Genomic DNA, 15,038 nt, shown 5'->3' with positions numbered 1-15,038 from the left:
TAAGTATTGGGTTGACAGAAAATAGCTTATAGTTCAACTCATTCATCCAATCTGATTTAAGTCAACCGTGCAGTAAATTATCAAATGAAAGAAGTGTTGAAGCATGGAGGTGTTGAGATGTTGAGATGTTGAGCTGTTGAGGTACCGAAGTGTTGGAATGTTGAAGTGTTGAAGCGTTGGAGTGTTAGAGTGTGCTACCATTTCCAACACCCAATTGTCATGCAGATACTAGTACGTCCTTATACTCGAACTCATCTATTCAGATTCGCATGTAAATTGTAAAATTTGTTTTTCGTTTGTTTGTTTAAATTCCTCGCATTATGATTTGCTTGATTCCTTTTCTAATTCTCACTGCTGATTTATATTCATGGGTTGGGACTTACAACGCAAAGGTTGAGTTATTTTTTCAGAATTTTTTCATTTTTTTTTTCTTTAATATTTTTTGTGCAAATTACATTGAAAATTTGATTTACATTCGAAACTAATTTGGTCGAAAATTACAATTTTTGAGTGCATGAAATTTGTAAATCACATTCTCAGCTATTTTAATTCAATGAAAGTTAGTAAACAAGATATATCATTTTTTATGCATAATATAAAAATAATTTGAATTTATATATGCAATAATAAAAATCTACATAAAGATAATCGAAGACTACAACCTTCTACAAAGAACATAGAAATTTCTATGTTTTTACTCTTTCATCAAAATATGATATATGAGTTTTACAAGTTCTTACAGAAATAAATTTGGTACAAATATAAGTATTTAAATATGGTATATAATGCACATAACAAGGATATTGCATTAGGAGTCGTCGTAAGCACGTCGGTCCTCAGGACTTCCTGGGAAAGTATTGGAAAGTATTAAAAAAGATGAACGACAGTCTACCTCGGGTGTGGACTTTAGATTCACTTTTACAATTGGAATTGTAAAACACGTGAGTCCTTTTTCATTGCTGTGTTAGTTATTTCCGTTGAAGTCAACATCCCATTTAAGTTGCATCACACATCTAATAAGAATACTGTGTGGGATCTTTCACATTTGACTAGACTGGAGTATTACTCTTTGTTACTTTGCAGTCCGAATTCACATGCAAGTTGTATTCAGGTCTATGTATAACTCTACAAGTGATCCATTTACTGGAACTCATAGTTGAGGATGATATATGGGTTGTACAGTTATTAAGAATATATTAGTTTAAAAATCTCATGAGAGATTAATAAAAACTCTTGAACAGTTAATTACTAAGAGTTTATTTTGTAAAAATGAGATACAAATTCTACATAGATTAAAGTTGCATCAGCAGACAACTTATTGATCGAAGCGAAGTTCAATATAAATTGCTAAAGTGTTATAATAGTTATATACTCGATCCTTATGCACGTGGAAATGAATTATGTTAGAAAAGTGGTTTGTGGGACTAAATTATAAATTATAATAATCCATTTATTTGAGTATATCGTATATAGAAAGCTAGCTAAATTTGATTACGTTGTAAAATTTAGAAAATCTAGAGTTGCACTTGTATTTAAAGGGGATATTAGTAATAGTTTAATGAATGAGAGTTATATTCAACGATAGAAATCACAGATCGCATAATGTCAGGATAGATAACTAACTATAAATCATGTAACTTAAATTTAAATTAAACATATAAGAATATTGAATTTAAAAGTAATATAATTGAAAATTACTTTCCATGGATAGTAACATACATAACATATAATTCAATAGCGCCATTATTTTGGGGAAAGATTACAAACTTGAACTCCAATAAGAAGATATTGAAATTGATAAAGAGAGAGAAACCGAAATTGATAAAGAGAGAGAGGAAAAAAAAAGAAAAAAGTTCGAAAGAAAAAAAGATCAAGAGAAAGAACCAAAGAAGAGATAGAAAAACCGCAAGGAAAAGAAATAGAAAAACCGAGATAAAGAGAAAAAAAATCGAAAGAGAGAGACCAAAAAAGAGATATAAAAAACGAAAGAGAGAGATTAAAAACAAAACACAGAGAAAAAGACCGAAAGAGTAAGAGAAAGGTCGAAAGAAGCAGAGAGAAACCGAAATTGATAAAGAGAGAAATACCGATTAAAAAAGAGAGAAAAGATTTTAAGGGAGAGAAATACCGAGAGGGATATAAAGAGAGAGAGTAAAAGAAGACCGAAAGAAAAATGTCTGAAAGAAAAAAAACCGAAAAAAGAGAGAAAAACCGATAGAAAGAGAAAGAAAAAAAACCGAAAAAAGAGAGAAAAACCGATAGAAAGAGAAAGAAATAGAAACACCAAGAGAGAGACCAAGAGAGAAAGAGAAAAAAGACCGAGAGAGAAAGAAAGACCGAGAAAGAGTTATAAAGAACGAAATAGTGAGAGAAAGACCGAAAGAGAGAGGAAAAGACCAAGAGACAAAAAGACTAAGAGAGGGACAAAGACCAAAAGAAAGACTAAGAGAGAAAAAAAGACTAAAAGAGAAATTTTATTATTATTATTTTTAAATTATATTATTATTTTTTTATTATATTAAAATTTTAATATTATATTATTATTTTTATATTTTGTAATATTGTCAATGAGAATCTAATACACTGTTCTTTTTACTATATATAAAAATCATATTAATATTGGTAATGCTGATAATGCAACTTAAATTTTTATATGTTATATTTTATATATAATTTATATATTATTTATTATTTATGTATATTTTTATTAGTCTTTTACACTAACACTTTCAATTAGAATCAATTTGTTTTTTTTTAATAAAAATTATGCTATTGTTTTATGGTAGATCAAGTTTGTATAATATATTATTATATTATTATATTATTATTTTTATAATATATTATTATTTTTATATTACATTATTATTATACTAGTTTTAACTATTTTATCAGACTTCCACATTAATATTTTCAGTGAGAATCTAGTATTGTTATTTAAATTATAATAATGTAAATGTTTTTGACAGCTTAAATTTTTATAATATGCTATATATATTGTATCATTACATATTAATATTATATTATTGCTTTTATATTATATCATTAATTTTGTATTACATTATTATTTTTACATTATATTATTATTATATGATTACTATTTTAATCTTATATTATTATTATTATATTATATTATTAATAATAAAAATAAAAAATAATGTATTATAAAATTTATTTTATTCACTTTTTGTACTTAAATCAACCACTGTGCGTCTGGTCGTAGTATTTTTATCACAAGTTACCAGATGGTATTTGTTTTTGTTATTGCCTGCATTCAGCTGTATGAAGGCGAATGTTGGTAAATTAACAATATCGTGTTTTTTAAATGTGGTAATGTTGTAATTTATACCAGCTGTTTACATAATTTATTTACTATTTTATAAATTTATTTATATGAATTAGAATTTGTTATAATAAAAGAAATTATCGAAGGAATCGTGCAAGTGCGATGTCGAGCGAGAAAGTAAACATGAATTTATTAATTTATTAGTATTTATTATGAAGAGGAAATATTATTTATATATACCACTTTCATTTTCAGATTAAACGAACTCGAGTACGGAAGGAACCATATAAAAGGTGGACGGATTATGAGCACAAACTGCTCATTGAATTCTTAAATGAAAATAAACCGATAGAGAAGCCAACAGCACAAATTTACTACACAAGATTTGCCAAAAAAAATCAAATCGAAGTTGATTGGGGGAATATACGCTGTAAGGTACGGAATCTACGAGATGTATATAAGAAGGCTCTAAACTTACCAAATCCAACGGAAGATGGACTTTGGCAAGACGAAAACACAATTCAAGGTAAAAATTTATACTTATTTTTAATTAAAATGTATTATCAAGTGTTTCTTTTTGCAGGTCAAAGACTTAAAATATGTCCCTTGTTTAACGATTTAAGAGTAGTGTTTGGAAACTTAACAACTAGTCAGCAAAGGCCTGTTAATACAACACTAATAGAAAGAGACGATGACACTATAATATCGATACAAAACTATCAATCAAATGAAGACATCTCTATAAATGTAAAATTAGAAGACGACTATCTGGAAAGCATTTCTCCATCGCCGTCACACAATGCTAGCAAGCGAATATACTCCTACACGCCATTGTCGGAAACATTAGATATGCAAGCAAATATGAATGAGCTTAGGGACAACAATATGTTAGATTTAGAGGTACGTAGGAGGAAACATAGTCTTACGGAACAACAGTTTGCTCTTGAGCATGAAAGATTTTTGCTGGAAAAGGAAATTAAACAAAGGGAAATATATTTAAAAGAGAAGGAGCTGGAGAGTAAGGAAAAAATTCAAATACTAGAGTTAGAAATGAAAGAGAGAATAGCATTAAAAGAGATTGAGTCTAAAGAAAAGTTAGCTTTAGAGGAATTGAATATGCGTTATGGAAATTTAGAAACTATAAATTGATTATTATGAATAGTATATTAATATCAGAAACAATAATTTTATTTTCTGTATAAGTCGTCATGTTGAACTATGACAAGCTGATATTGTTATGATCCATGCATGGTCCTGATAAACAGAATCGTATGCATGTATAATTACAATATAATTACAATGCAATACATTAAATGATATGAAAAGGGTTGTGCTAATTTATATTTAAGTTAGGTTAGGTTATGCCGGTGACCCCAAAGGATCCACTCAGGCCTATAGGCCCATTTTATTATCGCATAATTAGATAATTTGTATTTAAAGGAACAGAAATATAGGAAGAAATCTTGCTAAATATAGAAAGAAATATGAAATATGAAATCTAATAGGCAGTAGGTGAACTAAATTTGACAGCAACATTTTAAACTTCAAAAGTTTTTCTTCCCCTTTTTTAATTTTTTTTTCTTACACCAATTTGGAAATCTAATCTGGTGCAAGCTTCTAATCAAACCAAGTTCAATTCCTGATAAAATTCAAAAATGTATACGAACTATTAGACTAGCAAATATTTCCAAAGACAACTGATAATGAATATTCGACATTCAACTGATAATGAATATATTAGCAGCTATATGATCAGCCGAAAAATGTACTTATTTAAAAACAAATTTTTGTTAAACATACATATTACGTTAATAAATTTTTCTAGTTAATATTATTCCCCACTATGTGATCCATAATTAAATTATTAGATTTTAAAAGAGTGTGTTAGTACTCCACAGACAAATTATTAAAAATAATATTGAAATTAATTTCAAAATAGAAACTATACATACTACTAACAGATTAATGGTTGATGGTAGAGACATTAATGAGCAGAATTTCTAAAAACTCTCGGAAATATTCTTAAGTTCATACCACTTAAACTTATATCATGTGTTATGGTGTTGCTAATACTAATCTTTATGCTATATTAAACACTTAAAAATTTACAAAAAGATATCTATATACTTTGAAATAAAAATTTCATTATTATTTCTACATTCTCCCATAATCTAAGTAGTAGACTAAATAGTAGCACTCTCTCCAACTAGTAGACCCTAACAAATACTATTCGTTATATATTATTTAAGGTAATACTTAAGATTTATTTATTTATGCATTAGTAATTGTACAAACTATGTTAATTAATTTAAAATATTAATAAAAATAAATGTTTAACAATAGCTTCTGTAAGTACTCTTTACATATGCAGAGATATTGATTTGTTTATTAATCATACTAGAGTATACAAAATATATACATTTTTTCTTTATTTTGATTACAAAAATAGAGTTTTTTGCATTTCTTAACAAATCTCACATTTTTGTTATTCATTATTATTTTAAAACAATGTTTCAATTATAAGTTGTGTCTATAAAATTAGCACAATAACAAACGATATAAAAGAATATCGAACGTTCCCGTATTAACATTTCAGCATTTCAAAGTATTGAAATAAAGGGATTACATTTCACCTGCATACTTGCAGGTAAAAAAATATTTAAAAAAATATTAAATGATTGAAAAAAAATAAAATATTAAAAAATTTTGAATTTCAGCGAATTAAAATTAAAATAAGGAATTTGAAAATGTTATTGAAATAATAAAAATTAATTATTTAAATTGTTGAGCATCTTTAATTGTGTAAACGGACATTTCACCTTCTTGAACCTCCAGACCGACTAAAGTAGAATCATTTTGATGTGGAACTTCCTTCTTTGCATCTTTTGGAAATGCATCCAACAAACCAGGTGGAATTTTAGTTTTACCCTCATGCCGAACAACAGCTGGTAACGTAGCGGAATCTAAGAATTTATGGATCTTTGGTCCACCGGGTATTTTGACTGGTTGTCGCTCATCAAAAAACTGAGAGAATTTAAACGTTTATTTAAATTTGTGGTACTAAGTATGACATAGTATATATTTTAATTAAATTATTTTTAAATAAAGATCTTGAGTGTTTAAATTTTTATTTAAATTTGTGGTACTAAGTATGAAATATATTTTTTTTTATTAATTAATTTTTAAAAAACAAATTTTAAAACAATGGCGTTACATTATTTTTAGTTAAAATATTGACAAAATAAATTATTAGTTTTTATTAAAGCAATGGAAGATATCAAAATAATAAGCATATTAAAAGTAAATTCTGTTTAAAAAAAAATAAATAAATGTGATATTAACAGAAAATAAACCACGATTACTAAGCAGTAAAATAATTCTAGGCAGTATCAGATTAAGGTAAATAAATATCAAAGATAATACATTTTTCTACGCCAGCTTACAAATTAATAACAAATCCAAAATAAAGAAAAGTTCACATTTCCATATCCAACAATATAAATATCAAGCAAATCGCAAGGAGCTGAACACGTTTCAGTATATAACTATAGTAAACACCTGCTCTACACATAATCACACTACTGCGAAATTTAATATATAACAGGATAATAAAGGTCCAATCTGTTTCACATATTCTCCCACACATTCACATCTGTTTCATTCACTATTCTCCCATAATCCCCTACACTATTCTTCCAATACACACACCCCATCACAAGTAAAGCATTTGTCTTATAGCATAATAATATTCTGTAGGTCTATTCACGCTACTACAGATTATATCAAAAGCATATAATTATCATTCTACCATAACAGATCCTTGTCAACGTTAGTCTGCATTGGAATTTTACTTTTTTTTCAAAATACTCATGTTAGCCATTTTGAATTTAGTTGAAATCGAAAAAAAGATTGTGAATGCCCATATAGTATTCGGAACACTTTTCTTGTATTTTAGGTATGGTAAATTGTCGAAAGAGCAAATTAAAGACTACAATAATAACGCATGTGTCTTTTTATTATTGTTGTTGTGCTAACCCACGGAGATCTATTGAGCATATAACATAAAACTAATTACAAATATATACGTATAAATCGATGTGCATAAATGATGATAGTAAGGGAGGAGCGAATTGTTTAGGAGTAAGAATGTATTGGAGGTGGGCGGAATTTAGATTAAATTCAACCTGTGTCAAAACGGAGAAACCTAGCCACTTCAATGGGACGGAGCTAAAGATGGAATATATGTCTAGTAGTTGGTACAGATCCTTGAGACGGAACAATAATATCGAAATTCTACTCGTTTGGTATGCTATCATCTACCTAAATCGTTCAAATATTTTATATGTTGAACACCTATCAAGACTTGGTACAAATCTTAAGTTCTAAAATATAAAGATTTAAAGGCTCATTAAATATTAGAAACTATTTTGAGAGAACCCCTATTAAAATTATGTGTTAGCTTGAAGAAGTAGCCTTGTTAGGTACAAGACCACTTAAGCTCAAATGATGGCTCATTGTAGTACCATAGGATTAACGTTTGTATATACGCCGACTAGAGTTCAGCGTACAAGCAACGCGGAAAGGCACGACTCCCCCATTGAGTAGATATGAATCAACCTAACAATTCTATAAAGTGGGCGAAGTTCCTAGTTTTGCAGGATGACAGCTTTGAAAGGAGACGGATGAAGGACAAAGATTTGAAATCTGATTTACAAGTATAAAATGTTTAAATAAAAAATCTCGTCATCTTTTATAAAAATATGGAAAGAGGAAATAATGTTTTATATACTGTGTGATATTTGATATATAATATGTAATATTTGATATTATAAATAATATTTGATATTATAAGTAATATATATAAGTAATACATATACAATATTACTAACCCTATATGAAGGGTTAGTAATATTGTATTTCATATATTAAGAAAGCTACAGTAGCCTAATGCCTCGCCTCTACGCAACAAGCAAAGTCATTTTAATATAAACTGTTATTTTTTACGTTTCATATACCACAAAACTTATTGCTAATATTTTTGAATATCTAAAAACTTACATTTTTACATTCGGAAGATATATATGCCTTTTTCGGTAATTTTGTTGGTACATTTGGTATTAGATCTCTCTCATCGTAGGTCGACATTTTACCAACATTATGTGACATGAAATCCAATTTCTTGAAAACAGGCGAATCATTGATGTTTGATGTTGTGCTAATAGGCTTAAATCTGGTCATGAGTGGTGTGGTTGAAGTTTTGTGAATGTACGCTCTAATTGGACTGACAACATTATTGAATTCATTGTTAGTTTTCTTTACTGGTGTTTTTATATTTTGAAATAAATCAAGTTTAGGCATATTCATGTTGAAAGCATAACGATTCTCCTTATTCTCACCGCGTTCATATAAACGTTTAGTTGTTCCTAAAGGTTCTTCAAATACTAGAAAATTGAATATTAAGAAACAAAAAAATAGTATAAAGAAATAAATAAAAAATAAAGAAAAATCAAACAAACCTTTTCCTGGAGTTTTTTCTTCATGGACTAAATCAATTGTTTCAGTAACTTTTGCTGCTTCTGCTTCTGCTTCTTTCATTTTAATTGCATTGTTAGCAATTTTAGCATTTGTTTGAGCCATGTACTTATTAATTAGATAATCAACCTCTTCCATTGTGTCGTCAAAATTCAATGACTGTTTACTAACATCAATTTCATTTTTAGATTGTCGACTGGACTCAGTTTCTTGTTTGATAGCATTCAAAGACATAGTAGATTTAATCATTTCTTCTATTTCATCCTGATCATATGTATTGTCCTCATCCGAAACTAAATCAATTATGGAATCATCACATTCCAAATCAATGTGGGTAATATTTTTGTCATCCACATCAAAGCACAATTTTGAAATATCTGCATTTTTACTGCCCGATGTTATTTTTAACATATTTTCATTTTTATTATCTGGTGATAAACATATCAAATCACTATTGTTTGAATGAGTATCTCCAACATCTGCTCCGACAAAAGCTTGTTTTGCTTTATCTGGCAAGTCATACTTAAAAAGATTGCAATAATCGTATGCTGTACTATAGGAACTAGTGGTTATTTCACTGCTGGAATCTTTTTTAGCTGTGTGATAACTTATGCGTGACACTTCGGACTCATTATTCTCTTCCATGATAGTGGACGGACGCATTAAACCGACCATTTTGACTGGTGATATTTCTGGTTCTACTAAATCTAAAAAGGTATTTTCCCACAAACGTGTTGGAGGCTCAATATCATCTAGTTGTGTCATATCACCGCAAGATATATTCTTAAATTCTTTTGTTTGATCAATATGCATTTTCTGCAAATTCGAAACCAAGTTACGTTCATCAGGTTTATTCATACCATCTAAATTGATAAAGGATTATACAAAATATTGAAATATATTTTATATATTACTTTACCTTGCACTTCCCCGTCTTTTAGATCACCATATAAATATTTGTGCAGTGTGCTATCTGGATCAGATGCTGTTTTGTCGCACATCTTTTCCAGAGTCTCGAAACTATCATTGAAACTCTCATCGTATTGATCATCACTGGCAAAACATTTGCGAAACATTTTTGTTTACTAAAAGAATATTAAGTTTAAAAGTATTTGTATTTGAATAATAAAAAATATTAACAAGCTTTGACGATTTTTATTTGTATTATTTGACACTTTAAATCAAAAAATATTTTGAAAATGTGTAACTTGACGCAACTTTGTTTGGACAAAACCTGTTGCTAACACAAATGCATAGTGGCGTCTTGCCAATATTATAAATTATACATACCAATTTCAGTGTATTTTTTAGTAAAATACTTTAAAATATTATTAGAAAAATGTTCTGTGATGTATACAATATTTATTAAATATATTTAATACCGTTTGCAAAGAAACTGTGTTTTCTACGTAGCACCAATTTGAATGCAATGGCAGCCGCTGCCGATTACGGAGTAACAACAACAATAATAAATGTCAATTTGCGTGCTGTCATAAATCTTGCAGTATTGCCAATTCAAATAAACGCGTATCAAAAAAAATTTATTTTAATATTGTATTATTTCAAAAAATTAAGAAACTAAAACGTGAAAGAGCACTACAGACTACATTATTATTATAATTATAATAATAATTATTACAAATTATTATTCTACAAACGCCATATACAATATTAATAATTTATATGAACGACTAAAGTATAACTTTTCTATTTGCAGAAAAAATTTTAAATGATGTTTAAGTATATATTTCTATATTTATTTAAGATTTATTAATTAATATTCAACAAATCAGTTTTAATATAATTTTTTGAACAACGTAAAGCGCCATCTATAAGTCAACTAAAAGTGCTTAAAATTTTCACAGCAGTGTGGCGCTGTTGCTTTTTCTGTGAGAGCGTAATCACGAAGAGAGCATACATTTACGGTAAATAAAGTATTTGCTGCTGTCCACATATTTGTTATTGCATTATTCGAGAAATGAATTCGTTCTGCACAAAATAAGTTATAGTTTTTTATTTTGTTTATAAGGTTTTTTGTTAAAAATAGTAAATATTATATATTAAATAAATATGAAAAAAATATTTTTACTTGTTGCTGTGATAATAACACTGTTGGGTTGTGTCAATATTTCGCAGGGTAAATTTAAAAACTGTATCTGCCTTAAGTCTTTTGTTTTGTGACAATATGGATACTTTCTTTCAACATTAATTGATTAAAACATAATACGTGAGAGTTTATTGTCATTAAAAAACTTAATATTTTTTATGTTTGCATTTACCTTTAAATAACGTACTTTGGTCCAACTTTTAATTTCTAAATCAGCAATTAAATATCAATTAAAGAATATAAAATGCCAGTTATGGAGAATGTGCAATTTCAAGGTCTTTCTTTAATGACTCAAGCCTCTAAAATGTTATTTAATGTAAAATTTATTTAAATATTAACCTTTAAAAATTTTACCATTAAAAAATTAATTTGTTTATTTGTTAAATACAAGCATAGAGTGACTGTGATTAGCTAATAGTCAATGAAAAAAAAAAAGAAGAGAAAGATAAAAAATTTTTCTTAAGATCCACTTTTTTCTTAATTTTAATATATCATAAATCATCGATAATTACAAACCTAATGAATAAAATATTTAAAAATTTCATATCTTTCATTTTAAGGTTTACTGCGGCGTTGCTATCAATGTCGATCGCGAGGTGAGTTGGGAAGTTGCAAGGATCCATTTTCATTTAATGCAACCGACGTAGAGAATGAGCCGGGACTATCAGCAATACCCTGTGCATCAGGTTGGTGTGGGAAAGTAATTGAAGGCGGTGGTACCTATGCAGTGGACGGTAAGTCTATCTTTTTAATAATAAAAAGAAGTACAAATATTATAATTTTAAAATTTTTACAAATAAATTATACTCAACTGGACTTAATAAATAAATAAAATATATAAAATAATAGAATTGGAATTAAAAAATCTTTAGCACTTTTTCTTAAAGTGCGTATTCAATACCAACAAAATTATCACAATCCTTTCTCTTCAGATGTAGAATCTTATAGTTAGTTTATTTTTCAGAACACATCCAAAAGACACCGGCGAATGTTCTCAAAAGTTATTATGAAGACCCTTATTGCTACTGTGAGCTTATTAATTATATTGTAATTAAATTCTTAAGTAACACATCATCTATGTTTCCGTCTTGTTTTCCACATGCATAATCAAAAGATATGAACGTATATTCTCAAAACCCAGTTTATATATAAGATTTGTATTCAGTTAAAATCAAGTCGAAAAGTAAAAACAAACACTTCTTGTTTGGTTTTACTTTTTCAACCACAACCCTTTTATAACTCAAAACGCCATTATTTTTATAAACAGTTATTATAGGCGGCTTTTCTATTCTATTATACCTAAAGGCAATTTCGCCAACTGTAAATAGACGTTGTCTTACGTAACTGTATGCTTTCACCCTTTGTTTTCACAACACAGTAAAAATTACATATATTAGTTTGCACTAGATGGCGTGTGTAGTTTATTATAGAACAATCAATGTAAAACATTTACTACTTTGAACCTCAATATCTGAAGAAGCAAGCTAAATCTGCATATTTATTTATTTATTATTAAGAGTAGATGTGGCGAAGCGACCATCTTCCCTTCTTAGAGATTTACTCTAAACCCTAGGGACTTTCTAACCTCTACAACCTAATAACAGAGTTTTATTACTTCTATCATAAGGATATACATACCCATATATTCTGTGTGTGCATTAGCGCAGGGCATTCTAAAAGCACATGTGTACCTAACTCCTTATTCTCTTCGCAGAATCTACAGTTTGATCTGTATATATGACCATACTCGCAAGGTGGTATTTTAGTTTACAACGTCTTGTTAAGATTCTTAGGTATGATGTTCTAAGTTTTTCCAAGTTTGATACTTTCATACAAATCTGGTATCTCCTATTGTCATAGGTACCAATAAATGGTTTGAATTAACTGGTAGATTATCACAGTATTTGTGTTTGTTCTGCTTTATTTCGGCATATAGTATTTATTATTTTTTTCTTAATTTGTTTTAATTTTGAAATCAATACAATTAAAAGCGTATATATTATGTTGAAGCTGTTTTGAGCTAGTGCACTTAAGCACTTATACTCTTTTTTAACTCGAGGTTTCTTCAAAACCCCTCCCTACACCTTGAATATATTATTGTTTATCACTTCATCAGACTAAGCAATAATTGACCTCAGATCTGCATACCTCTCCGAGGAGCCTGTAACCATTCTGAGATTCGATAACGCGGTGTTAGTATTCGATATACTGTAACGTTGATCTTGTCTAGTGCAAAAGATATTAAGCACTTTTTTTCTTCCTTATATATAGAATACTGGTAACCAATGGAGTACTGGAACCTGTCGCTAATTAAACAGTATAACAGTCTGCTATTCCAATACAGGTCAAAATGTCAGTTGTTAAAGAAATCTAAAAATTAGACAGAACATTCGAACATTAGGGACATTCGACACAGTAATCTTCTCGAAGACCAAATCAAAGACGGACCTAAATGTAATTAATAGTCTTATCCGTCGCTAGACAAAATCGATATTTTCTTTTTGATAGCGCTATCCTGTTAAGATGATAACCTTACGACCTATCAGATAATCTGTCAATAACTTCAGTTCTGTTCTTTATCCGGCGGTTATCAGGATTTTCGCTTCAGTACCTCAGCTACATTGCCAACAACCTTAGTTCTATAAAACCTATGAGGGGCGCCCGACTATAGTTGTAAAGACGAACCAACTTGGGGTTACTAGAATGACACTCCAGGTAACCGAATTTTTTGGGTTATAAACCATTTTTCTATCAGTGACCTCAACTTATTCCACAATCAGGTTGACATAATTTATAGGGTTGGGCTTTGCTGGGCTTACCTTATCTAGCTTTGTTTTATAAACAATATTTATAATAATTATTGTTAATTCACAATGAGTAAAAATATCCTTCTAAAATATCCTTTTATCCTTCTAATCTTGTGTTTAACTATTTTATTCACAGGTTTTTTAGATATTCCAAATATGTTCATAAGCCAAACTGTTCGGTCATCTTATGTAACCAGCCATAAGCTGGTCATAGTCTACTGCCATTTAGTGACAGTCATAACCACACATCCGGTCAGATAACGCATAGCCACAGTTTTATGACCACAAACGCGGTATTAGATTTTTAGTTTTAAAACAACTACGTTACAAAAAATGCTTGATGTTTCTGTCTGTCTTCCTGCATAACTTAAATGCATAAAAGTCTCTACCACAAAAATCTACATAGACATTTAATTCGTAACTGTTATCTCTAGAGATTAATAGGTCTATGAGTGGTTAACAGACAGCCATCTTAACTTAACCTAACCTTACCTTAAGAGTCATTACTTAGTAGATTGCCATTGCGTGTGTAATGTCTTAATCTTATTAGGCCTGGGCATTTGCAAGGGATTTGTTTTAGTTGTCATATAACTAGCTCCTACTCATGGCTATTGTCTGTGGCTGCACAATAAAAATAATTAATTGACTCATAATTAATTCTATTTTTATTTCATTTAAGATTACGACCAAGCTATACAACGAATGTGTGTACAACGTGGACCAAACGATAACCAAGATCGTTGCGCGAATACAATTTACAATTATAAAAAAGTCTATATGTGCTTTTGTCAAGGTAAAAATTAAAAAAAAAAACAATTAATTTTATTTCATCATGATTTATTTTAATTATTATTTTTAGGTGATCTTTGTAATTCCAGTAACAATTTACAGAATACGAAAAATATTATAAATATAAGCATCGTATTGGTTGTAATTCAGACAATATTTAATTTTAATTTTTAATTTTTCTTAGATTCATTATTTACAAAGCGTTAGATACTGTGTGTGTTCAACTAAATAATTATTATAAAAATTATAATATCTCACAGTCAATTTTTTTATATATAATTTCTATAGTAAATTTATGTTTTTATGTAGCAAATCATGAAATGTACTGTTAATAGGCTTAATTATTACTAACTACTAATTATAAATTAAAGTGGCAATCAATAAACGTATGTATGTAATTAACGTAAAAGCATTGAAGAAAATTAAATAATTCAAGAAAAAATACGTACGTACATACTTAAAGTATATAATTCAAAAGCAATTCAAAATGCAAAGAAATATATAAACATATCAATATCTC

General features: G+C 28.5%; 3 protein-coding genes across 6 annotated transcripts; 2 read left to right on the top strand and 1 right to left on the bottom strand.

The window, feature by feature from the left end:
• The first annotated feature begins 3,375 nt into the window (after nucleotides 1-3,375).
• On the top strand, nucleotides 3,376-5,565 carry LOC119669807. The gene is made up of 3 exons (XM_038079834.1): nucleotides 3,376-3,460; nucleotides 3,539-3,809; nucleotides 3,867-5,565. Exons 1-3 carry the CDS (start codon nucleotides 3,446-3,448, stop codon nucleotides 4,430-4,432), a joined length of 852 nt encoding a protein of 283 aa, XP_037935762.1. The 5' UTR covers nucleotides 3,376-3,445; the 3' UTR covers nucleotides 4,433-5,565.
• Nucleotides 5,566-6,000: 435 nt separating this feature from the next.
• On the bottom strand, nucleotides 6,001-11,115 carry LOC119669806. 3 transcript variants are annotated; one of them, XM_038079833.1, is made up of 5 exons: nucleotides 11,095-11,115; nucleotides 9,735-9,900; nucleotides 8,800-9,678; nucleotides 8,342-8,724; nucleotides 6,001-6,307 (listed from the first exon to the last, which is right to left on the bottom strand). In XM_038079833.1, exons 2-5 carry the CDS (start codon nucleotides 9,889-9,891, stop codon nucleotides 6,056-6,058), a joined length of 1,671 nt encoding a protein of 556 aa, XP_037935761.1. In that variant the 5' UTR covers nucleotides 9,892-9,900; nucleotides 11,095-11,115; the 3' UTR covers nucleotides 6,001-6,055. The 3 variants fall into 3 exon arrangements, with proteins under 3 accessions (XP_037935761.1, XP_037935760.1, XP_037935759.1); XM_038079832.1 differs by lacking the exon at nucleotides 11,095-11,115 and adding an exon at nucleotides 10,198-10,331; XM_038079831.1 differs by lacking the exon at nucleotides 11,095-11,115 and adding an exon at nucleotides 10,106-10,142.
• Nucleotides 10,804-14,993, top strand: LOC119669808 (protein quiver). Of its 2 annotated transcripts, none has more exons than XM_038079835.1 (4): nucleotides 10,804-10,952; nucleotides 11,483-11,656; nucleotides 14,409-14,522; nucleotides 14,589-14,993. In XM_038079835.1, the coding sequence occupies exons 1-4, from the start codon at nucleotides 10,886-10,888 to the stop codon at nucleotides 14,690-14,692; spliced, it is 459 nt and encodes a 152-aa protein (XP_037935763.1). In that variant the 5' UTR covers nucleotides 10,804-10,885; the 3' UTR covers nucleotides 14,693-14,993. The 2 variants fall into 2 exon arrangements, with proteins under 2 accessions (XP_037935763.1, XP_037935764.1); XM_038079836.1 differs by lacking the exon at nucleotides 10,804-10,952 and adding an exon at nucleotides 11,105-11,197.
• The last annotated feature ends 45 nt before the right edge of the window (nucleotides 14,994-15,038 follow it).

Source organism: Teleopsis dalmanni, chromosome 1 (assembly GCF_002237135.1).
Source record: "Teleopsis dalmanni isolate 2A chromosome 1, ASM223713v2, whole genome shotgun sequence".
Lineage (NCBI taxonomy): Eukaryota > Metazoa > Arthropoda > Insecta > Diptera > Diopsidae > Teleopsis > Teleopsis dalmanni.
This window is presented reverse-complemented; position numbering and strand designations above follow the sequence as displayed.